The sequence below is a fragment of the Tenrec ecaudatus genome, chromosome 6, assembly GCF_050624435.1.
Source record: "Tenrec ecaudatus isolate mTenEca1 chromosome 6, mTenEca1.hap1, whole genome shotgun sequence".
Taxonomy (NCBI): Eukaryota; Metazoa; Chordata; class Mammalia; order Afrosoricida; family Tenrecidae; genus Tenrec; species Tenrec ecaudatus.
Genome location: NC_134535.1, coordinates 96,028,053 through 96,054,227, shown reverse-complemented (window position 1 = coordinate 96,054,227; position 26,175 = coordinate 96,028,053). Strand labels below are relative to the sequence as shown.

General features: G+C 37.2%; 1 protein-coding gene and 1 non-coding gene across 2 annotated transcripts in view; one reads left to right on the top strand and one right to left on the bottom strand.

Moving 5' to 3' along the window:
• REDIC1 (regulator of DNA class I crossover intermediates 1) overlaps positions 1–26,175 on the top strand; it is a 79,415-nt gene that overhangs the window by 15,161 nt on the left and 38,079 nt on the right. The window contains exons 2-5 of the mRNA XM_075553314.1: positions 18,837–18,876; positions 21,090–21,228; positions 22,688–22,820; positions 23,088–23,136. Coding sequence (XP_075409429.1) covers positions 18,837–18,876; positions 21,090–21,228; positions 22,688–22,820; positions 23,088–23,136 — 361 coding nt within the window. The remainder of the gene's footprint in view (positions 1–18,836; positions 18,877–21,089; positions 21,229–22,687; positions 22,821–23,087; positions 23,137–26,175) is intronic.
• On the bottom strand, positions 9,503–9,651 carry LOC142452133 (small nucleolar RNA SNORA57). Its single transcript, XR_012785175.1, has one exon. It is a non-coding gene; the product is annotated as a small nucleolar RNA SNORA57 (small nucleolar RNA).

Here is a 26,175-nt window from a genome sequence, read left to right as displayed (position 1 = left end):
ATAAATACATGCACATAGATCTGTTTCCCCACACTCATATAAATATATTTACATATGTACATTCAACTCTTTGGACCTCTATAAATATCCTTTGTCACCTAGTTCTTTCCTCTATTTTTTTTTACTTTCCTCTTGTCCCACTATCATGCTCAGCCTTCATTTGGGTTTCAGTAATTTGTCTCGGTTACCTTGCCCTTGCTGAATCCCTACCAGACCTCTCACACCTTCCTTGCTACTGAATTTGGATCACTTATTGCTTCCCTGTCCCTGGGTTGGTCAGCACCACCTCCTTGCCCCCTCCTCCCCCTCTCCCTTGTCCCCCTGGAACAATTGGTCCATTGTTTTCTCCTCCAGACTATTCATCCAGTCTATCTCATCTAGATAGATCTGTAGAGATAATAATATGCACCAAATATCAAGTCATAGCAAGATAGGCAATGAGTGAGAACATAGCTATGACAACAAAAAAGTAAACCAATTACCCATAGAAGAATACATTAATTAAAAGAAAAAAATTTAAAAAGAAAGAAAAACCTATAAATAGATCAAGGTCTGATTTTTTATCTATAGGCGTGTCCTTCAGTCAGGCCCCATGGGGTACCATGCTTTGACCCCAGAGTCTGTCCTTTGTACTCCCTCGGGGGCTTCCTGTTCTGCTCCCACGGTTGCTCTGCCGCATGCTTTTAGTGGTTTGCCTCAGTGTCACAGGGTCAGTCTGGGCCAGTCCCGGCCCTGAGTCTCCAGTGTTGTCCCCCTTAGGGCCCTGGGCCATCGAGGGATGGTGTGTCTCATAGTGGGATCAGCCATATTGTCCACTTTGGCCATTGGCTGTTCAGAGCCGGGATATCATCCTCTACTCTTTCTTCCTCCCCTTCTTTGCTTCCGTTTGCTCTGATCGAATATGCCTCTCTCCTCTAGCTGCAGCTTCAGTGCTGTCCTTTCAAGTAAATTCTTCTGGGGGGAGGGGCAGTTGTCCATGTAGCTGGTATGGGGGCTGAGCCGTCAGGCCCCTCCACTGGTTCCCCACTCTTTGCCGGCACACTGCATTCATCTGGCACTGGCTTTATATCTGGTCCCTCTTGTCCTGTGAAGACACAAACAATACCCTCCCCTTGGGTGCCCTATTCCCCCATCAAGACATCTTTTTTCTTTCCCCTTTCCTCCCTTCACCCTTTTTAGTTGGCTACCATATGTACCCCTGGATTTGGTCTGACCCCTGCCTCACCTGGACCTCACTCCTGGAGTGTTTGTATACAGTAGCTTTTCTCCTGTGCTCCTTTTGCATTTACCTTTCTGTTCTTTCTTTTATATTCATATACATATACACACACATTTACATATGTGTGTATGTATGTATATATATATATATATATATATATAAACTTACCTCAGCAGACTTGTTATACTTGTCCTTTTGTGCTTGGCTCACTTCACTTAACATAATTTCCTCCAGTTCTTCCCATGCGACGATATGCTTCATGCGTTCATCACTGCTTTTTAGTGATGCATAGTACTCCATTTTTTGTATGTACCACAGTTTTTTAATCCTTTTGTCTGTTGATGGAAATTTAGGTTTTTCCAACTCCTTGCGATTGTGAACTGTGCTGCAATGAACATTGGAGCACAGATGTCCGGCCATGGTTTGTTTCTTGTCTCCTCTGAGTATATTTGACTGCTTTTCCCGTTTGCTCAGGTCTGCTTGGTTATCCTCTAGGTCGCTCGTGCGATTCTCTGCCTCCTAAAGCCTATTGACAAGGTCTGTCAATTTGTCACTGGATTTTCTTATTTCCTCCCTTAACTCTTGTATTTCCCTTTGGTGCGTTGACTTCATCTCCTCTATCATTTCATCTTTTTTCTGCATATCCTTTATGACTTCAAGTAGCATTTTGAAAATTTCTTTTTGTGATAGGTCAATATCTGCTTCTTCTATGCCCATCATTAGAATCATGACTTCTTCCAGCATTGTCTTCTGTTTCTCCTGTTTTTTTGTTGTTGTTGTTGAAGCTGTTAGAACTGGTTGCTGTTTACATGTTGTTTTAGAGGAGTCATCTTCCTGAGTTAAAGAGCCCTGGGCTCTCTCTTGGGGGATTCGTATGAGTACATCTATAAACTACCTGCCGGTAGCTCTTCTGAGGGGTCAGGCTTTCGCTATATGTTCCCGTGGTTTCACTCTTATCCTAACCGTCCAGAGTTCTGTTACTTGGAATGTGTACTGTATATTTCTCTCATGTGACACTGGTCGGATTGTTGTGGGCCCACGATGGCATCACTTTCCTGGCCTAACTCTAAGTAGGTTTCACAGTTATTGGAGCACCTCGGCTGCCCTGTGGTGTTTTTCTCTGCAATTGTAGTGCTGAGGAGGGCCTGTGGGTATACCCTCCTTTGTGTAGAGCTCTGTAGCTGGCAGGGGAATCACCATAGACAGAGAGATCGCCTTGGAGGTCGGGTGGATGTTTCCGCAGTAGTGTGGAGCCCTATGAGTGGTGGTTAGGAGTTTCCCCCAGTCACTACTCAGGATTTAGGCTGGGGATGCCCCAGTTTTTGTAGGGGAGAACCTCCTGGTGGTTGGTGTGTGGGAGAGGACCTGTGTGAATTCCTCAGCTGCTTGCCAAGCCAATAAGTGCGGGTGGGAGCTCCCCCAGTTGGGCCTTCAAAGTTGCCCTAGGCAGAGGGGAGTGGCCTGGGGGCCACTAGTGTCTTGTAACAGGAAAGAGAGTGACAAGAGAGGAAAAAGAGAAATAGGAAGACACAGACTGGGGAAATATTGCCAAGAAAACTGACACCCACTCACCCATGCACAACTAAAATTCACAGAGTAAACAAAGGTGAAAACAGTAAGAAAGAAAGAAAGAACACTAAAATGGAGAACTAAATCTGTTGAGGTTGTGGTAAGAAATAGAGAAGAGCCTGAAGGAGAGGAGAAAAGAAAACATGTAAGAAGAGCGCAGTGAAAGAAAAAAAAGAGAAAAGGAAGGAGGAGGAGAGAGAATTTAAAAAATAGTTAAAGAAATAGCTGACTCTGTGCTGTGTTCTGTGTAGAACTGACTCGTCCTGTGTGCAGCACTGACTTAGGGGTCAGCCTGCCCACTGGGAGGACAGGGTTGCCCTAGGCAGAGTGTAGGGGTCTGGGAACCAGCAGTGGCATGTGATAGGAATGAGAGGGAGCAGAGAGAATCATACAAGCAGAAGGGAAGTGAAGAGAGCAATGACAGAGGAAAGAAAGAAAAAGAATAAAGAGAAAGAAGGAAATAAACCCAACTGAGTTCACTAAGATTGGCTGTGATGGTAAAGAGGGAGGAGAGAGAGAAGGAGGAAATAAAGAATAAAGAATAAAGAGATAGTTGATTCCTGATTGTTTGGATGTGGGGGCAGAGGGATTTAGACCCTGGCCCCAAATGACAGGTTGGTGTGCCCTTTAATGCAGGGACCCAGTGGTGCTGGGCAGAATTGCCTAGTTGCCTCTGATTGACTTAGAAGTCTGATGGAGGTTTCCTCAGCAACGCAGCACGGTGTAGGTGTTTGTCCCAGGTGCCTTGTGTGGTATACAACACTCCTACGGAGGGTATGTAAGGTCTCTCTCTCCTGGCTAGATTCCAACCTCAGTCCTTGGCTCCGCGCCAGAAAGATTTCACACCGAAGCCGGCCTCGTGATCCAAGTGAATTTAATGAGAGTTAAAAGAAGCTTCAGGTTTTACTCGGCACCCATAGGATTCCTTTGACCATGCGGCCTGGCAGAGACTGCTCCAGGTCACGCAAGGATCTCTCTTCTCCCACGAAGACGACCAGCCCTCTCCCTTCCGGTCCCTGCCTTTTCAAGGGTTCCCGGGGGAGGCGTGGTTAACGACCCCAGGTTGCTCCCATTGGCTGAATTGCAATCACCTGGCCCAGGTGGGCTGCTCCAGGTGTAACGCCCATCTGAGCCCACCGGCAGGAAAATCCAGCTTTGTCCTATGCTGGCTCTCCTGGGCATGCGTTAATGGACTTCCCAATTCCCTAGGCTAAGCTGCCTAACAGGTAGGCTGGAGTTCCTCCTGCTATTTGGGTTGATTTGCCCGAAGCGGAGGGTAGTGGCCTGGAAGCCAGTAGTGGCATATGATAGGAGAGACTGGGAGAGAGGGGGAAAAGAGGGGGAAAAAAGAGGGATAAAGAAGAAAGAGAGAAAAAAAATCCCAACACAAACCTGAGCTCGTTGAGACTGAGTGTGGTGGGAAAGTTAGTGAATATAGAGAGAAGAAATAGAGTAGTAGATAAGGGAATAACTGAGACTTGATCCTCTGTCCATGAGGCTGGAGGAGTTCCAACTCTTCCTCAAGGTAGTGGGGTGTAGGGTTCCACAGATGCTGTGTGGGATTACTTCAAAGGCAAGATCACACCCGTGGCCAGGGGTCACTTGGGTGCTGGAGTTCGCTGGTGTACCTGCCTTGTGCTGTATGTAGCACTGTAGTTGGGGGGTTGTGTTCCCTCAGCCTCGTCTAGGGCCCCAGGACAGGCAGGGCCTCCCCAGCTATGTGTAGAATCACTGAGAGGGAAGCTGGGCTTATTGTCCTATCTAGTCTGCTGGTGCTTACTAGATCAGAGGATTTTATATTTTATTTTTTAATCCCCCTGGCCAGCTAGAATAAAATCAAATGAAATTGTCTCTCACAGTTACTGGGCTGTTTAAAGCTGACACTTACTACAGGGGGTCCTTGTTATGCTAAAAGGCACCAGGCTCTGTAGCTGAGTTCTGGCATTCCTTAGGTAGGTTTCTTCTTACGCTGATTTATGTTAAGGGCCTCCACCTATGTGCTCCTTGGAGCTGAGCAACCAGACTTGGGTTTGAGTTTTAAACCAATAATATATATTTCACTTAAAAAAAATTCTTGTGATGTGCTCCGATTTGGGGGCTGTCAGGCTGACCCCAGAGGGGGAGATCCGGCTTATGGGAGGAGGGGGGGGGATTGTTTCCTTCTCGGCCAATTGGAACCAAATTTGCTCCCTGAACTCCCGACTTTCTGCTTATTTTCTCCCAAGCCACGATCTTCCTAAGGTAATACTATATTTTTTCTTCTACTCTAAATTATGGATACCCGCCACCACTCCCCTGGCTGTGGGCTCAAGGCAGTTAAGCACGCGGAGAGCTCTCGAGTGGGATTCCCCGCGTGGCTGCGATTCTGTCCCATCTCGGGTATCTGCTCCCGGCAAGGGCACAGCTGGTGCCTGCAGGCTCTCCAAAGCTAGAACACTTTAAAGCATTCTTGGTTTGCTTTGTGAGTGGAAATCCCACGCAAAAAGGGGTTCAGGAGAAACCCTGGTACCCTATTTCTAATTTCAAGACTCCACCTACCTGTTTGCTTCGCTTTACCTCCCAATTTTCTGGTCTGGCAGCAGGAGCTCCGGACAGATGAGTCCTATCTGGTCGCCATTTTTTCCCCTCCTCCTATGGTATTTTTTGTTTTTATAAGGTAGCAGAGTACTATAGATTTTAGTGATAAGGTTTCTTTTGTGTCATGGCTAAAGATGTTTTCCCACTCCATGGGCTCTCATTAATCTCTTGGTGAATTTTTTTATCTTCAATATATCCCACTTGTCAACTTGTGCATCATCTGTATTTGTGTACTTCCATATTTCTGAAAGCCTATGCATTCCCTGTACCAAAGTTCTCAGGTTTGTTCCAAATCCCTCATTGATGTCCCTAATAGATTGGGGTTTTATCTCCAGGTCTGTGAACCACCTTGAGTTTATTCTTGTGCATGGAGTGAGGTAAGGGTCTTGTTTCATTTTTCTGCTGGTAGATAGCCATTTTTTTTCAGCACCAGTTGTTAAAGAGGGGGGAAGATAGTATTCTATAAGAGGGCGAAGACTTGGGGTGATGGCAGGGCGATGTATGGGAGACTTGATAAGTAGGTTAAGTTATTGAATTAAGAAAAAAGGATTTTAAATGTAAAACTGCACCTGTTTAACAACAAAAATTAAACAAAATGATGCTTGGATCTAGATTGGAATGGCATTATATTTATACATTATGTTGGGAGCTCTGATGGGTTATACATTGGCCTACTAACTGTACATTTAGTTCAAAACCATCACCACCTCCATGGGAAAAAGATGAGACTGTCACTCTTTTAAAGAGTGGCAAGTGCAGTCATGGAAACCTACAAAGGTAGTTCCATTTGTTCTATAGGGTAGCTATGGGTTGAAATACAACTCAATAGCAGTGGGTTTTGGTAGTATAACATCACAATATTAGGCTTCCTATCCATGAACATGTATATTCTTCCATTTATGTAGATTTCTTGGTTTAAAAAAATACTTTATTGGGAGCTCTTACATATATCATAACATTCACTCAATCACATAAAACAGTATTGTACAATTGCTACCACAGTTGGTTTCAAAACATTTTCTATTTTTTTACATAGATGGCATATGTCCAACCCTCATTTTTTATGTAAATAGTATCCTGTTGTGTTAATTTTTAATCTGTACAGACTAATGCATGTAATGAAAAAGCAAAAAGAGCTTGAAACGAGTAAATATATGTTAGCCCAGATGCACGCATGAGCTATGTGTGCAATGAAGGAAGTTCTTAATTTATCCCCTGGTTAAACAGGAATGATATGCAATTCTCTTTTCCCAATGGAAAGTGATTATCACCTCCTTTTAATGAAAGCACAAAAGGCAATTAGATTTCTTTGCTTATTTTAAGAAATGTGCTAGGATTTGTGCAGGTAGGAATGACTTAAGATGGGTGAGGTGGCAAAATGTTTCATGTTACTGCTTACGATGGACGATGGCCATTGTGTGCTGAACACTAAGAGAGCTCTTGTCACCGTGACACAGATGGGTCAGATAAGGGGCACAGGGAGTATTGGAGGAGGGTCAGTAGAATGTTTGCAAGGAATACAGAGTAGCATATCTGTTGTGCTGCAGTGGATTTGTTAGCTCTATTCCATATAATTTGGTAATATTCTTATAATAATTTTGATAGCAGGAAACTGATAGAGGAAAAATAAAACTGTAGCTACTCTTTAAAAAGACCTGTCTTATGTACAAAATGCTTGCCTACATTTAGAATCCAGCATGACTATATCCTTGAACAGATGAAAATCTGAAAATATTGTCTACTAAAAAATCTGAATTTAATTCTAAATTTAGTAGTTATTTTGAGATTATGCTTGTAGACAGAATTTAATGCCTGTAACTGCAAAAAGCACATTTAGATAACACTTTGTGAAGTATGGCTTTTCATTTACATTAAATGATTTACAAATTAATTCCACTTATTTTCTTTTATTTTTTGCGTACATTTAAAAAATAGAGTTCTAAGTGTGTGTAGTTTTTGTGAGTAGAATTTCATAAACAGTTAAATAATGTTTGTTTTATATCAATATCATCAGATATTACAACTAGAAAATCAATTTCAGTATTAAAAATGTAATATAATCAAGGTAAAGTTCTTGGAATTTTATTCTGTCAAAGATGAAACATCTGTTATTATTTTGAATGAGATTATGAAATGAGTAACTTCAACATTGAATCAAATAATTTCTTAGTGAATTACAAAACACATGGAGTTGAAATATACTTGGCACAGGTTGTGGTATTGCAGTAGTGAATTACTTAATATATCTCTTCTAGCTGTAGTCTTTGTGACTTTCATATATCTCAGGATGAAACTTGGATTTACCAACTTGATCCAGAGAGAAGGTCAAATAAAAATACTGATTTCTGAGGGAATCTACAGGGTCTGTTAAAGTCGAGACAGAGGGGTTAGTTCAGAACATTATACAACGTTATGCAAAGGGGTAATCTTGGTAGATTTTTGTAAAAGACACAGGTAAGTCACAGGAAATTATCAGAGCCAGTTTTATGAAAATTGAAATTTACACTGGTGAGTAAAAGGATAGGTCAGTGGTGCTGAGAAATATTTTTTCATCAAAGCAGTGTACCTGCTCTGCATTTATGGGTGGCAAGGAGTGTTCAATGAGAATTTTGTTGCCCCCTCAGACTTCTTTTTAATCCCCAGCCAGACTCAAAGAACCTTGAAGAGGAAATATGTATTCTCAAGCCATCAAATTGCCATTTGATGTGTAAGTTAAAGAGTGCAGAATTCTTCAGGGAAAAGTTACAGAGATGGAAACACTGCTGCAGAACTGTATAGACCTAGAAGGGGGATATACTAAGAAATGATACACTCATGTTCATTGCTGCACTATTCTTAAAAGCAAGAAGATGAAAACAATCCAAATGCCTAGCAGTGGAACAATGGATAAACAAACTTTGGTATATGTATACGATGGGATTCTATGTATCACTAACTAATAATGATAAAACTGTGAAACACTTCATGACTTCCACATAATCAGGAATGAGTCTGTGATTAAATAATATGATCCAGGGTTTGGAGGACATTATGCTGAGTTAAGTTTATCAATCACACAAAGAAACATGTGTGAAACCATTGTTGTATTAGAAAAAATAATCAAAGTTTTTTCATACATTTTTCAAAAGAATCAGTCTTTGATGTGTACCAGGACTTGGAAGGAAATGGAAGGAATAGGGAAGCAATAGGCTAGAGGGTAAACAAGTTAACTAGTCTGATACTAAAAAATAAACTCAACTCCCTGCCATTGAGTAGATAGTGGCTCATGGTGACTGTAGAATAGGATAGAACTGTCTCTGTGGGTTTCTGAGACTAATTCTTTACAGCATTAGAAAGCTTGGTCTTTCTTCCACGGTGTGGCTTATATTTTGAACTGCTGACCTTGTGGTTAAGCAACCCAAAGTTTAACCAAGTAAGGGGAAGGGAAAGACAATATTCTAAGAAAGGTAGATGAGGAAAAAAGTGGGAGTTGGGGTGAGGGAGAGACAGGGCGAGTTAATGGGCTGTTTGGTAGGAGTGTTTCAACTGTTGGATACAAAAATGATCTGAAATTTAAATCCCCACTGTATTAGTCTAGGTAAACTAGGGAAACAAATCCATAGAAACTCATATGTATATGTATAAGAGAGTTTTACACAAAGGGTAAGTGTGCATCCCAACCTAGTGCTTCCCAAACCCTTAGTTCAACATTAGCCCATATGTCCGACACCAATCTACAAGTCCTCCTCAACCTCACAAAAACACACATTATGACACCGACTGCAGGAAGAAAGCAGAATCAGTGGGCATGTACGCATCTCAGCACTGGCAAGGGTCTCCATACAGCTTCTCCAGCATCCAGGGCTACATCTGGGTATATCCATGTGGCTTCTCCTCAGGGATGTCTCTCAGGAAGTGAGACTTGCAAGCTGAAGCAGGGAACTGGCTTAGGCAGCTGTATCCTGGTCTGACCATCACAAAGCAAGAGACCCTAGAACTAGAAAGACGAGATTCACCAAGCCATTTATCCCGCCACTCTTCAATTAATCCCACATGTGTTTATCGGCCATGTTGGTACAATAAATCTTAACTATCTCACCCACATAATTCATCATAAAATATTTTTTATTTATTTTTTTTATTATTATTTTTTTTTCTCCTTGTCCCGGCGCTTAAGGATAGAACAGGCGGATGGGCAGCCGCCGGCACCGAAGACATGACGCCGAGGGGACCGGAGTCCGCTCCCTGTGCCTCCGTACATAACGGGGACCGGGACTGCACGCCCGGCCCCCGCCAAGAAAAGGAGGGTTCCCCAGCGCCTCCCGCGACCCCGGCACAGCAGCCCCACACTTACCAAGCGGCAGCCCCGGAAACATAAAATATTTTTTAAAAGAAAAGAATAGTCTCACATTTTGACATTTGTGTTTGATAGAGGTTTCTTTGATTTTGTAGCATTTGTTTTTAACTTAACCTCATATTCGTAGCAGTGGGATTACTAACCATATGGTAGTTTTAGTTTATTGGGGAACTACTACATTGTTTTCAGGTCTGTATTATTTTTCATTCACACTAGCACTGGTTAAAGGTTCTGCTTTCACATCTTTGCCAGCAATTTTTATTTACACATGGACTAAACCTCTAGTGGTGAATTCCCTCCGAGTAATGACCAGGGAAGTAAACAGCCTTGCTGTCATTCAGAATGCCTTGGGAAGTTTTTACTGTAGATGCAGTTAGGTAAAAATTTAACATCTAATAATTTTATCTGAATTTAACCTATTAAAAAATTTTTTTTCTAGGTTTTAAATATTTTGTGCTTTCTTTTTGATTGAGGTTTTTCTTCTTGTTTCATTTTGTTGGTTTTTTTTTGCTATATTTTCCTGTATATGAAATTCAGGGTAGGTTAATATATAGTGACAGTAACTGGATTAATGTTTTTTTCTAGGTATGGTATGAGTGGTGTGGGGAGAAAGGGGAACTAATAACAATGAGTAAAAAAATAGAAAATATTTTGAAATTGATTGAGGTGATGATTGTACAACTCTCCCTAATATGATTGAACTATTGAATTATATTATATGTGATTATATGCCAATGAAACTTACAAAGTTTTATTGAAATTTAACTGTGCTTTATGGTTAATTTGGTTCGTTGCCTTCTATTTTCTTGTTTGTGAATAAAAATTTTAAGGATTTAAATACAGAAATACTAATTTAGTGGGATTTTGTTCTTTGTTCTTTTTGTATTTATAATGTTGCTTGTTAAATTTAAAATCGAAATCAAGTTATCTCTAAGACTACAAAGCATTTTTGCGTGGAAACTTAACAAATTTTTAATATGAAATAAGGTGACAGTTCAATTACTAGTTTAATATATGTGATGGAACTACATAAAATGTTTTATGGGCATTTCAAAGTTTAGGGAGAGTAGTAGCAGTACTATTACTATATATGTATTTTCTTCCTGGATTAATGAGATTCTTAATATCCTGAAATATGCATCTATGTCCGTGTCATTCAAATTCTAAAGTTTCTTCTACTATGTGAGTCAGGAGTTGCCTGTTCATGCTATGGTTAAGCCTGTAGCTTTGGAACAATACTTTCTGTGTGAAAATACTGTCAAGAACTTAGGCTTTAGACTAATGTCTTTTTATTCAGAATGTTTGATGTATTTCTGCTTTACTGTTAACAGATTTTTTTGTGGTTAGTACCTTACCCTTAGAATTCATCATATAGCTTTAAAAACTTTTTGGTTATATTATAAATTTGTCACTAAAACATAAAATTCTAACATATATCATTATTATTCCTAACGCATCAAGTTGATCTACTTTGTTTTTCGTGGAGCCAATCTAAGTACTTTTTCTAGGCTAGTTGTTCTCCTGAATCTTAATAAGTTTGCTAGCTAACAATGTTAGATTATTATGGTTTCAGTTAATATCAATTTTAAAATAATACAACCCACAATATGCTTAGTTTCACTTGTTGATTTTTTACTCTGCTAAATTATTGTTTGTATTTTCCACTTCTAGTAATATTTAATCTATTTTAAGATATTATTCTGGAAATCTTTCCTTCATGGTTCCATGACTCCCAAGACACTAACTTAATCAGTAAACTATGAAGTGAAAGAAAAGACACAAATGTAAGAACAGTTGCCAATATACATAATTTTATGGGACACATAATATTGAATTACTGATGTGATTTTCATATTTCCCTCATCTTACATGTTGAATATACATGCTAGTGATATTTTTAACATTTAATTGTTGACCTTACTGTTTTTCTGTTATTTCCTACCTTTCTATAATACTTTATTTCCCCTCAGGATTACTACTTGCATTTTAGCACCTGTTCTCCTTTTTTAGTTTTGCCCTCTTTTGTCTCAGAGGTCATTCATTTGCCATAGTCATGATGACTTCAAGTTTAGTAAGTTGATGCTGAATTTTGATAATTATTTATGAACTGCTATCTTCCTGAAAGTGTTCATAGGAAAACTTTTATTTTTCCCATAGTTTATATAAGCTTTGTGCTGCTCTTTTAAATCAATCTATTTTTTTCCCAGACAAGTTCTCTTGAAACAACTTCTTAGCAGAGAATGTTCTGTATTTCTCTGGCAGGATAAGAGATGATATATCTCACGTGAAAACTCCCATGCCAACTATGGTAGCCACTTTAGCATCATGGAACTAGTTGAATTTTTGTGTGTGTGGTAAAATATGTATATATAATCAAGTTTGCTGCTGTGAACATTTTTAAGCATATAATTTAATGACATTAATTTCATTTATAATGATGATGTATAACTCTTCATTATTTGTTCTTAAACCATTTTATCATGCCAGACAGAAATCTTTACCCATTAAGCATTAGCTTCTCAGCTTCCCTTCTCCTCTCCTAATGGTAACATCTAACTTACTTTTTCCATGCGTTTGACTAAGCTTGATATTTCACATAAGTGGAATCATATATTATTTTTCCTTTTGTGTATGATTTATTTTATGTGATTTAAAAAACACCATTTCTTTGTTTTGGTAAAATATTTCCTCACCTAAAAAAAGGCAGAAATGTTTTGAATGCACTTCTAGAGTCAGTTTGCTCTTGCTTGCTTAAATGCTTTTTCCTTTTCTCTTCCATTTTTCCCTCTTTCTCTCCCCTTCCTTTCTTTTCTCTTTTCTCTAATATCTTCCATTAAGTCCTTCTCTTTTTTCTTAACAAAGAATAATGTAACCTACATGCACATATTTATAACTCAGTATTAAAAAGTTGTAGAATGTTATATGAAGAGGATATGACTTGCTGATTTTCTTAGATGGATCTAAATATAATATATTTATTCAAGTTTTTATTACAGGAAATTGCTGAAAGTATTTTCTTAAAGTCAAAATATATTTCTTTGAAAATTTATTTATTAGAACAACCTCACATTGATTACAACTCATAGGACAGAGTAAAACTCCCCCTTTGAGTTCTGAGGCTTTACACCATTATGGGAGGAGACAGCTACATTTCTCTCATGCTAAATGGCTAGTGAGTTCAACTTGCCAACCTTGTGGTTAGCAACTCAATGTGTCATCAGGGCGCCTAGAAAAACTTAAAAAATCCCACTGCAAATTGAGGTAATTCTGACATATAAGACCCTCTATTTACTAAGTAGGTGAACTTCATCATCCCAATTCCTTACCTCCATATTTAAGTTTAAATTTCATGATAAAATTAGGGAATCTTAAAGTTTATCTTTTATAAAACTCAAGTGATCCAAATCAGTGGTGAGGAGGGTATAGGAGGCCTGGTAGGGCATGATCAGGGGTAATGTAACCAAGAGGCATTACTAAAACCCAATTGAAAGCTGAACATGATAATGGGACAAGAGGAAAGTAAAAGGAAATAGAGGAAAGAGCTAGGAGGCAAAGGACATTTATAGAGGTCTAAATAAAGGCATGTACATATGAAAATATATGAGAGTGGGGAAATAGATTTATGTGTATATATTTATAGGTTTGTATTAAGGTAGCAGATTGATATTGGGCCTCCACTCAAGTATTTCCTCAATGCAAGAATACTTTGTTCTATTAAACTGACATTCCATGATGCTCACCTTCCCAACACAATTGCTGAAGACAAAATGGGGCCATAAGCAAATGTGAAGAAAGCTGATGGAGCCTGGCTATCAAAAAATAATAGTATCTAGGGCAGGGGTCCTCAAACTGTTTAAATAGAGGGCCAGTTCATTGTTCCTCAGACCCGTTGGAGGGCCAGACTATACTTTAAAAAACTATGAACCAATTCCTATGCGCACTGCACAAATCTTATTTTGAAGTAAAAAAGGGGACAAAAACACCCAGCGGGTTGGATAAATGTCCTTGGCGGGCCGCATGTGGCTAGCAGGCCATAGTTTGAGGAACCCTGGTCTACGGTATTAAAGACTTGCAGGTAAACAAGTGGCCGTCTAGCTCAGAAGCAACAAAGTTACTGGAAGAAGCACATAAACCTGTGTGATCGTGAGGTGCCAAAGGGACCAGTTATCAGACATCAAAGGACAAAAATCATATCATTGTGTGCTCACCTCCCTGATGTGATCGCTGAAGACAAATAGATGCATAAGCAAATGTAGTGAAGAAAACTGTTGGTGCCCGGCTATCAAAAGATAAAGCATCTTGGGTATTAGTGTCTTGAAGGTAAACAAGCGGCCATCTAGCTCAGAAGCAACAAATCCCACATGGAAGAAGCACCCCAGCCTGTGTGATTACGAGGTGCCGAAGGGACCTCGTTATCAGGCATCAAAGAACAAAAAATCATATTGTGAATGAGGGGAGTTCAGGGTGGGGACCCAAAGCCCATCTATAGGCAACTGCACATACTCTTACGGAATGTTGTAGTGAGGAGACAAGTCAGTCGGTGCAGTGTAGCAACGATGAAACATACAACTTCCCTCTAGTTCCTTTTGCTTCCTTCCCCCCTCTCCCCCCCATCATGATCCCAATTTTATCTTACAAATCTGGCTAGACCAGAGGATGTACACTGGTACTGATAGGAACTGGAAACACAGAGAATCCAGGATGGATGATCCTTCAGGACCAGTGGTGAGAGTGGTGATGCTAGGAGAGTGGAGGGAGGGTGGGGTAGAAAGGGGGTACGGATTACAAGGATCTACATATAACTCCCTCCCTGGGGGACCGACAACAGAAAAGTGGGTGAAGGGAGACATCAGACAGTGTAAGATATTGACAAAATAATAATTTATAAATTATCAAGGGTTCATGAGGGAGGGTGCAATAGGGAGGGTGAGGGAAAAATAAGGATGCAAGGGGCTTAAGTGGAGAGCAATTATTTTGAGAATGATGAGGGCAATGAATGTACAAATGTGCTTTACACAATTGATGTATGTATGGATTGTGATAAGAGTTGTAGGAGCCCCCCATAAAATGATTAAAAAGCAAACAAAAGAAAACGAACAGTTTGGCTTATAACAAAAAAAAACCCCTCATATTTTATGACGAAGCTGACATTTGAATGGGATTTTGCCAATATTAAAAGTGCTGAATATGGCGATGTGGTGGGGGAAATAAGAAACATACATACTTTAGTTTGGTTAGTGTTGGAGTACATGAAGTGGAAGAATGGAAAACAAAGCTGAAAGATAAGCTGGGCCAGCAATGGAAGCTCTTCAATGTCAAGAGAAGGCCTTCCTTTTATTTGGTGGTCATTGTTAGTTGCGCTGGAGTTAGTGCCTGACTCAAGATAACTTTTTATTGTAAATAGCTTATTTGGAATATACTTCACATAAAATGTAGTCATTCAGTCACATTGGAAATTGTATGATCATCAGCACAATCAATTTCAGAGCATTTTCTTTTTGTACTTGTTATCTTCCCATTTCCCCCCATCTTCCCTTACTTTGCCCCTAGGTAATTATTAATCCAGTTATTGTCTCTTGATTTATTTAGCTGGATTTCATATACAGGAAAACATACAAAACATTAACAGGAAGCAAACAAAAAAAACAAAAAACCCAACAACAATGACTAGGTGAAGCACAGAAAAATTTTAAAAGAAAGCGGAAAATAATAAAACTGAAGAAACTTTAAAACAGGTCAAAATGGACATTAAATGACAATGTATTACATTCTAACCTAACTACATCTGCCATAGTTGACTTTCCCATGCTCTCTGTCTGATAACAAGCCTATTAATATCCCTGAACTATGGGCAGAGGGGATGCAGGTGAGACTTCATCCATGGTGGACCCTGTAAATGGATTTGGGGTCTCCACTCTCATCCATTGCCTTCGGTAAACCAGGTGTTCACAACTTAAGCTCTGATACCATTTCCTCCTTTGGATTTGTATTTATTATTTACAATATCTGGATCACAAAAGCTGGTATGTTTCTTCTATGTAAACTTAGCTGATGCCTCACTTATATGGCTGCTTGTTTTAAGACAGGTCTTTAAGAAGCCAGGCACGATTTTCTCTGGTAACTAGGCACCATCTACTTCCTTTGCTATAGCACCCATATCTTCAGTGGTCTTTTGAGGAAGCTATGTTAAAAGAAAAGAAAATTGCTCTCAGATAAAATTGCATTTGTATAGCAATGGTTTATATATATCTCTGGTTCACTATAGATGCATGATTATCATTCTATGATTTCTATGATAGAGAACATTATAAATCATCCCCTGGGCATAAGGTGATTCTGTTGGTAATGTCATTAATTTACCTAATGGTATAGAATGTAAAACACTGTTGAGAAAAGGAAATTATATAAGCATAAACCTGTTTCAGATTGCAGTGCATGTTGTGGTGCCTTTTGTGTAACCAGACCTTGGTATGCTGTTGTTCATGATTGTATTGGCGGGTTTTGAGAAGTATATATTGTCAGACTTCTTTCCTATTTTGTCTTAGTGAGAAAGCTCCACTGAAACCTGTTCAGGTTCATTTCATATAAGCCTTTACTAAAATACAGGTAGTTCTTGTGCATGAAGCACATTGGTTGGAAATTGAACCCTCCTCTTTTGCATGGAAGACAGAAATTCTGCCACTGGCCTGCCACTGAGTAAACCAGCTGTCACCAATTTGGAATCAGTTGAGGGGAGCCTCAAATTTTGATTCATGTAGAACCCACATGTGTCAGAGTGGAACAGTGTTCTATAAGGGTTCCAATGGATAATATTTCTGTATATTGTCAGGTCTTTCTTTTGAGGGAATTGTATGTTATTTTTATCATATTCCTTATTAATAATTAAAGTTGTGTTTTAGCACTAATAGCCATGGAAGAGAGACCCTATGGAGTACATATGAACTCTGACATACATTGGGTCACCATGAATTGGACCCAATTGGAATCAATGCAATGGCATTAGGTTACCCATGTAGAAAAATACATTGAAGAGTATTTGCATAAAATCAAAGATATCTTGTAAAATAGAATTATAGCACTTGACTATTGATATTCTAGGGATTTGCATTTTACATGTGGCAAGCTCTTTTAATTAAGTGTAGATTTTTCTTTTTATGATTTATTTAGTCAGAAATGAAATTCCAGCTTTTTTTCTGATTAAGTGATATTTTCTGCATTTAGTGTTAGCTTAGCAGCATTAGAAGCAACTTTGCCTTTTGAGTCAAAGAAATATTCTTTTGTAATATTTGAATGTTACCTGTTTAGTTATAATGCTGCACAGAGCAGAATTGATTGGATTCATTCCTTAATTAACTCAAAATGATCAATGAATCCCCAAACAGTGGGAAATAGGTTAAAGAACAAGTGCAGTTAAGTGAGAAGTTATGTGAGTTGTCATGTATGCAGTTTAGGAAAATCACCAGCAAAAATTAATAGCTTTGTTAATTTTCAGTTAATACAATTGAGAGACCGGATAAAGTATAATGTAGTTGAAAATTCTAAAATCAAACCTCCTGATTTTAAATCTTGATCTACTTATTAACAGTGTAATCTTAGCCATGTTACGTAACATCTCTGTGCTTTTGTTTCCTTATCAGTAAAATGGATATGAACATGGAACCTTATAGAGTTACTGTGGATATTAAGTGAATTTGTACATGTAAAGAATGTAAAGTATTTAGAATGAGTACAAAGTAAATATTGGCAATTTATTTTTAAGTTACGTAATCTCATAAAGCTAAGATACATTTTTGTCAGTTTTAAATATAACTCTGGTGCAAATCTTAAATTTATGACTACAGTCTCATGCCTGCCTAACAGATGTTTGTACAATGTTTTCATAAATGTTTAATATACCACTATTATTAATAAGCACAGTGTGTTGTCGCTATTAAATACTGCTTCGTCATTAAGATTTAAGTCTGTGTTGGGCACAAGGATCATAGCTATACTCCTTAATGAGCACGTTTTAAAATATATATGTATGAGATTCCAAGTAAATATAGCTGACATATTAATGTAACTGAAGTTGCTCTAATAATAGATGTAGCATCTTCTGAAACTTAAATCGAGTCCTACATCCTTCTTCCATTCACTTTGATTTCAGAGGAAGTTTGAAATTATGAAGAAGGGCAACAATGGGGTCTTTTCCTTTTAACACAGTTTTGTATTTTTGACTTTGTACATTATGACTTTATCCTTACCAAGTCAGTACGATTTTGTTTTTCATCATTCTCTGTTGAGTCTTCCAGCTGTGAAGCACAGGAGGAGTGGATGCATAATGATTATAATTGGCACCAGGGGCTACAGGAAGTACAGGGGAGAGGGTGGGTGTTGAGAAGGAAAGGAGATTTCCAGAGTACATAATGAAGGCAGGAATGTGGAAGGAGCGTCAGAATGGACTGTGATTGCATAACTTATCTTAAAAGACTATGTAACGGGGTGTGTGTGTGTAATGTTCTAAAACATGTGGTAATGATTGTGCAATTCTCCTTGATATTATTGAACATTTGAACTATTGTATGATTTCTAAACTACGTGCCAATAACACTGTTGGAAAAAAGAAGGGTAACTATTTTTTTTTCAAGTTTGACCAAGAATATTGTGATAATATGAGAATATTTCAGAGGTATCTTTTTCCATGTACATTAATTTATTTTTACTTTATAGTTTAGATTTATTTTATATGTAATTATTTTTCAAAATCATTCTATTGGGGGCTCATACAATTCTTAGCACAATCCACACATACATGCATTGTGTCAAGCACATTTGTACATTTGTTTTCCTCATCATTCTCAAAACATTTGCTTTCTACTTGAGCCCTTGATATCAGCTCCTGAGTTTCTCCCTTTCTCCCCACATATGTAATTATTTTATTTGTAGAGTATTTTCAATTAGATCTAGAATTTCCCAAGAACATTTTATACAGCATATATTTTAAGAACATTTCCATTACTCTTTTCAGAAAATAATCTACTTTGTGTATATTCTTAAATTTTGATTCTAATTTTTAAATTGAGGTACTATGATAGTTGTTTCAGAGATTTCTTCTTTAATCATTATTACATAATTTTATTCTGCTTTTCATTTTAGGACCAGAGTTTTAGTTAAGCAGGAAAAGAGAAAGCAAAAGGTAAGGATAACATGTTTTTGTATTATCCTGTTTGAACAGCAGTCTACAGAAGTATTTTTTCACGAGTAATAAATCCATTTATATGAAACCGAAGGGTCATCTTCTCTTTTCTTCTTTTATCTTTGTAGATGGCTTGGTTGGCTATCCATTTCATTCAGGCAGATTTAAAAGTCAGTGTGGATTTCTGTGACCTTTTAACTCTCAAAATATAGACCAAATCTAACCACTTTTTACTGCCTGCCCTATTCTGAGATTTAACTATTTATGGTAGTAGAAAGCCATGTCTTTGTCCCATGGAACAATTGCTTGTTTTGAACTGCTGACCTTGTGGTTAACAGCCTAATGCAGAACCAGTATACTACCAGGCCTCCTAAAAGAAGACAAAGGGGTGCTTATTATGAAAGGGAGAATAGTTGTTTATTTAGTGAAATGATACTTCATTATAATTTTATTTTTCTACTCCTTGATAAGGAACTCTGGTAGCAGTGGTTATGTATTGGAATGCTAACTGAGAGGTCTGCGGTTCGAAACTACCAGCGGCTCCGTGGGAGAAAAATGGGATGTTCTACTCCCATAAAGAGTTACAGTCTTGGAAACTCGCAGGGGACGTTCTATCCTGCTCTATAGGGTCACAGCAAGTTGACATCAACTCAATGGCAGTTAGTTTATTTCCTTGATTACTAATGAGGTTCATTCTGTTTTCCTCTCTTGTAAATTTTTTTCCCAAGTCTGGTGTCTACTTTTGGGTTGTTGATCTTTGAAAAAACTTCTAAAATGCCCTGAAAATTCTTTATCATCTCCTTGCCTCAATTTCTTTGCATTGCTTTTAGAATAAAATCCAGTTTGACCATAACATGAGGACCTAAAGCATCTGTGTTGTTCGCGTCTCTGATCGTATTTCTTAACTTAAACGTGACCTCTTTGTTCAATGCCTTCCAGTCACACTAACCTTGTTGCCCCTCGTGCTTGCCCTGTTTGGAATATTCTTTCAAGATGTTTGCATGAATGACTCGTCAACACTTGGGATTCAGTTTACGTATTTTCTAAAACTCAAGCTGGCTTATTCTGAACACTACTAATAAATAGCTCCCTATGCTGCAGTTAGTCTCTATTCTGTCACACCCTTAGAAATTTGGTATCACTCTTTTCATAATTGGGAGAAAGACCAGGGCTTCCTACTCCTGTAAGGAGTTACAGTCTTGGAAACTCACAGTGGCAGTTCTGCCCTGCCCAGTAGGGTTGCTAAGGGTTGGCATCCACTCAATGGCAGTGAGTTTAGTTTGGTTTTTATTTATCGTTATTGGATATTTTCTTATAACATTCTTTCACTTTTACTCAGCAAATATAAAGTTAAATGAGAATAGGATCTCATTAATTTTGTTAACTCTTATCTTCTGTGCCTAGAATTTTATCTAATAATAGCATGTTATTTGTGGCTTTGAGTTGTCTACTGACTCTTGGTGACCCTGTGTATTATGGAGGAATTACTGCCTTGTCTGTCTTAAACCCCCTTACAGATCAGACTATTATGGCTGATTTTCAGAAGTGCATCACCAAATCTTTTTTCCTTAGTCTGTCTTGTCCTAGAAGGACCACTAAACGTGTTCAGTCTCAGCATATCGCAAGCCTCCACAGCAGAGGGGTGATCACAGCCCATGAAGTACTTTGACCAGGAAGTGATTCCGGTGTCTCCCATAATGAATGATAACTATGTGAAATTCTGCTTGCTTTATTTATATGAAAAAACAAAATCAAGCTATGAATCATGAGAGATATTAAAATGAGTTAAATTGGCAGTGTAGAAGAACCACTTTGTCTGCAGATTAGTTCTTCATAGTTTTCCGCTTCTTCTTTCAGTTGGCTTTTAATGGATCTTGGCTCTGTATATCTGTTTATTTTGTTATCAGATTTTATTTTAAACTTTCAACAGATAATTTCTAATCTTACGGGACATGGGAATAGTTTTAAAATTTTGTTTAAAAATATTTTAACTAAAGAAAGATTGGAGGGGCTGTGAAATTTAGTCTTTAGAGAAACTATAATGTATTGTAATTGACTCTAGGTATTATATAATACCCATGTAATAGGAAGGTGGTGTCACAAAGCATAAAGATAGCAAGCAAATGATGTAATGGCATTACTGATATGTTGTTATTTAGGTTTTGACCAAACTACAGTTGGTGACAATAATTCTACATTTTTAATTATTCTAGGAATATTTTGAAAAGAAAAGGTTAAAATCAAAAATGAAGTTACTGGGTGTTTTATCCCCTGCCAAAAGTTCCACTGTCAGTTTAGATCTTCTTAATCTGTACATAGTAAACCAGATATCATGCAAGAAGGAAATGTCTGGTAAGTCTTTCCATAGTATATTATTTTGACACTAATGTAGTCCTTATTTATTATAATCTTAGGAATCATAGCATTTGGAAATTAAGTTAATTTTCTGGGTGTTAATGGATTTTTTATTTTAAGGTATGGCTTTATCTAGCTATATAAAATTAATTTTTCAAGATGAGATTAAATTTACTAGAGTGAATATTAATTATTTTTTCCCATGTAGGTAGGCAGATGTCACCAAAGTTTAGCCAAAGATCAGGGTATAAACATCTTTACTACTTATATCTTATTCTAATTTTATAGAATTTATTCTAAGATGTTGAAATTTTTGTATCAGCGATTATCTTCTTATTACACACCTTGAATTACTTCTTAGACATTCCTGGAATGTTAACTAAGCAATTCAATACTTCATAACAATAAAGTCTAATTTAACATGTACTATAATTCAAATAAATAAAATGTTTAATCCGTATATTTTTTCTTTCTCAAAGAATTTGCATGTGATAGTAAATTTTTAAAATAAATCATAAAAGAAGAATTTATAAGACAATATATCAAGAGGACTAAATTTATCATAATATTGTTAGTATCTCCTCATTTCCTTTCTCTGCTAGTTTTTTCTCTCCCTTTACTGATGAAAATGTGCACAAACAGATTAGCTATTTTAAAATTAGAGTAAATGTATTATTTGTAGACTTTGAGAATAAAAATGTTTTTGTTTCAAACATATTAGTTATATTTACCTTCACTATTAATTTTCCCTTTCTTGTCATTCATTCATTCAGCATATACCTTTTGAATACCTTCCCTATGTACAGAATTAGACTAAGTTGCTAAGTTCATATATGTCCTATAGGGTTGCTATAAGTTGGAACCCACTGAATGTCAGTGAGTTGGATTTGTTTTTTTTGAGTTCAGATGAATACTCCTAAACCAATAATTTTGTCCAGAGAGACAAAGATAGAAAGTACAAATGAGATAAAAAGCTCACACTCAAACCAAAATCTGCTAATTGAGTTGGATGTAGAAAACATTCCCCCCACCCCAAAAAAGAAAGAAAACATTTCCCAGAAAATGAAATTAAGTAATTGTACTAAATAGACAAAATAATAAATTAATCAAGTACTATTAAGTGTGTTAAGTTCTAGAATAGAGAAAATATCTGGTAACATGGGAAATATAATATAGTATCTGGTATTATTCCAGAAGTCAGGGAAGTCTTAGAGGAAGGAAGAAAGAATTAGTACTAAATGGTAATGCCTCTTTTATAAGGTCAATGTAAAATTATTTTTAAAAGATTTTAAAATTTTCTGTGATGGTTTTTGGTACTGCAATGCCAAAAATATATATATTTTTAGTAAAATTTTTCAGTGACACATTTATTTAGTGAACATTATATGTCAAATAGCACTTAAAAAGACTATTATTTGTTCATATTTGATACTATAATTACATATTTCTATTATAGAAACTGTGAATAAACCAGTCCATGTCAATATGAATAGAAGCATAACAGTGTCTTCAAGAAATCATGATTTAGAACTTCCAATGTCACCTAACTGCATTCCATCTAAACTTTGTATTGATGATACAGAAAACAAGTAGGTTGAGCTAAGTGTTAAAATAATAGGTTTTTACAACACTTTGTTTATTGGAAATTATTTAAAGAGCTTACTTCTTATTTGTCTTTTAACTGTATTGTTAAATTAAGACTTTAATCCAATGATTGACCTACTCTTGATACTCTTTTAGACAGTTTGCTTTCCCTTATTATAAGAATTTTTATGTTTTATTAATATAATTTTAATGAAATGTACATTATTATGACCATGTCATCTATATTTTTAACTAAATTTTTTTTACACTAGTATGTACTTTCAAAGACTAGGCAACAAGAAAGAAACTGGCTCGGTACAGGTGAGATTATTTTATGATTATTATTTAAATTTTCATATATATATTTTTTAACATTTTATTAGGGGCTCATACAACTCTTATCACAATCCATACATATACATACATCAACAGCATCCACTGTCTCCCTTCATCCACATTTCTATTGTACATCTCCCTGGGGTAAAGGGAGGGGTTGAATATCAATCACTGCAATTGGTTCCCTTTTTTCCCCCTAGGTGAGATTATTTCTTAAAACTGTAATATTAGACATTATTATAGCAATTTGACGTGCCACCAAGTATCTAAAATTTTGAATACTGGGGAAAATTAATAGTACCTTTTGTATAATTCTTACAATGTTTAATTTAAAAATAAATTTCAAAGTAAGGAGCATACCTTCACACCTTATTAGGTTGCTTATGATTAACATAACTGTAGACCAGTCTTATATTTGCATGTCATTTGATTCTGTTGGTATATACTGAGCTCCAAAAAGCCATTTACTGGGGGATTCTTACTTTAAGGCACATGATTATTGAGCAATTAATTCATCTTTCAAAGAAACTGCACAGAATATTCTATTCTATATCAAATTATGATGTTCAATCTTCACATTAATTTCCAGATATTTTTATCCCTTTAAAATATAGAAAAATTTGCATTGATTAGTGGATGTGTAGATTGTGAAGATGTATAAAAGCTTGAAATTTTGTTTAAAGTCCAATACTGCTTTATTAACTATCATCTCTTTTGGAATTTCTAGAGCAAAATTAGGAAATGATATTAAAATCTTTTGTACATCCTTTTCTGTATTAAAATACATGTCAGTTTTCAGTGGATGGGACTCAGATTTCTTATCATTTGGAGATGATTATAATATGCAGGAGTAGAGTTTGAGGATTGACGGAAGCTTACTTGGATAAGGGCAGAAAGAAAAAGATTTCTATTTTTTTAAATTAAATCATTTTATTGGGGGCTTGTACAACTCTTATCACAACACACACATATATCCATTGTGTCAAGTGCTTTTATACATTTGTTTCCCTCATCATTCTCAAAACATTTGCTTTTTACTTGAGCCCTTGGTATTCGCTTCTCATTTTCCCCTCTCTCCCCACTCCCCCATCCTCCATGAACCCTTTATAATTTATAAATTATTATTTTTTTGTCATATCTTACACCATCTGACATCTCCCTTAACCCATTTCTCCACTGTCCATCCCTCAGGGAGGAGGTTATATGTAGATTCTTGTAATCTGTCCCCCCTTTCTCCCTCACCTTCCCTCCACTCTCCTTGTGTCGCCACTCTCACCACTGGTCCTGAGAGGTCATCTGTCCTGGATTCCCTGTGTTTCCAGTTCTTATCTGTACCAGTGTACATCTTCTGGTCCAGCTGGATTTGTAAGGTGGAATTGGGATCATGATAGTTGGGTGGTGGGGGAAGCATTCAAGAACTAGAGAAAAATTATATGTTTCATCATTGCTACACTGCACCCTGACTGGCTCGTTTCCTCCCTGCAGCCCTTCTGCCAGGGGATGTCCAATTTCCCACAGATGGGCCCTGAGTCCCCACTCCACACTCCCTCTCATTCACAATGCTGATTATTTTTTTGGTCTTTGATGGCTGAAACCTGATCCCTCTGTCGCCTTGTGATTCACAGACTGGTTTGCTTCTTCCATGTGGGCTTTGTTATTTCTCAGATGGCCCTTTGTTTATCTTCCAGCTATAGGACCCCAGATTCTATATCTTTTGACAGCTGGGCACCATCAGCTTTCTTCACCGCATTTGCCTTGTCCTCAGCGATTGAGTTGGGACAGGTTGGTGTGCTGCTTCCATATGGGTTTTGTTGTTTCTCAGCTAGATGGCCAATTGTCTATCTTCAGACCTTTTAAGACTTCAGATGTTAGGTCTTTTGGTAGCCGGGCACCATCAATTTTCTTCACCACGCTTGTGCACCCATTGTCTTAAGTGAACGTACTAGGAAGGTGAGCATCTCAGACTGCCGAATTGTTAGAACAGTGTCCTTGGGTTGAGGGAGTACTTGAGCAGGGGCCCACTGCCCATCTGTTTCCTTAATACTAAACCTATAAATATATGTACATAGATATATTACCCCCTCGTCGTATATAAATATATTTACATCTGTATGTGCCTATATTTCTATAAATTCCCTTTGCCTCCTAGTTCTTTCCTCGATTTCTTTTTACTTTCCTCTTGTCCCACTATCACGTTCAGCCTTCATTTGGGTTTCAGGAATTCCAAGAATTCTTAAATATAAAGTTAATTGATAATTGCCATAATCTTAATAAACCCCATCTATTACTAAGAAGTTGCTTTCTGTGGGTAATGGGTACCTTTCCTTGATAACCTTTTCTATTGAAACTCATTTTTGAATTTTATTTTAATTTCACTGTTTTGGATTTTTCTCTGATTTATGTATTTTTATAATTCAAATGATATCTCCTTCCATTCAGTCAACAGGAGTTAAGGATTCATGTAGTGTGTTCAAGTTTCAGTGAACAGAATAGAAAACTGCCTGTTCTCTCCACTGTCTCTTTCATCAGACTTTCCCTTTAAAAGCCAAACCAAACAAGATTTTACTTTCTTGGAAAGTTACATATAAAAAAAGCAAAATGAAGAGGTGACTTTGAACTACTTTATATCATTATGTATTCTTGTTTCTCTTTTACTAAGTTGCAAACTGTTTTCTTTCTTTCTCCTTGCCTTCCAGTCAATGGGGACTTATGGAACAGATGAGAACTATTCGAACCAACATGTAAGCAATATGCTATAACAAAATTAGGACATCAATTAAACATAATAATTTCATAGTAATTTCACTTAGGTAAAAACAATCTTATGAAATTTAGATTTACTGACAGTACAAGAATTGAAAATAATTTAAAATATACAAAAAGAAAAGAAAAGCAATCAAACCATCAAATTTACTGGTATCGAGTCAATTCTAATCCATACCATCCAGGTAGAGTTTCTGAGATTGTAAATATTTACAGGAGTCAATAGTTTGATTTTTCTCCCACAGAACAGCTGGTAGGTTT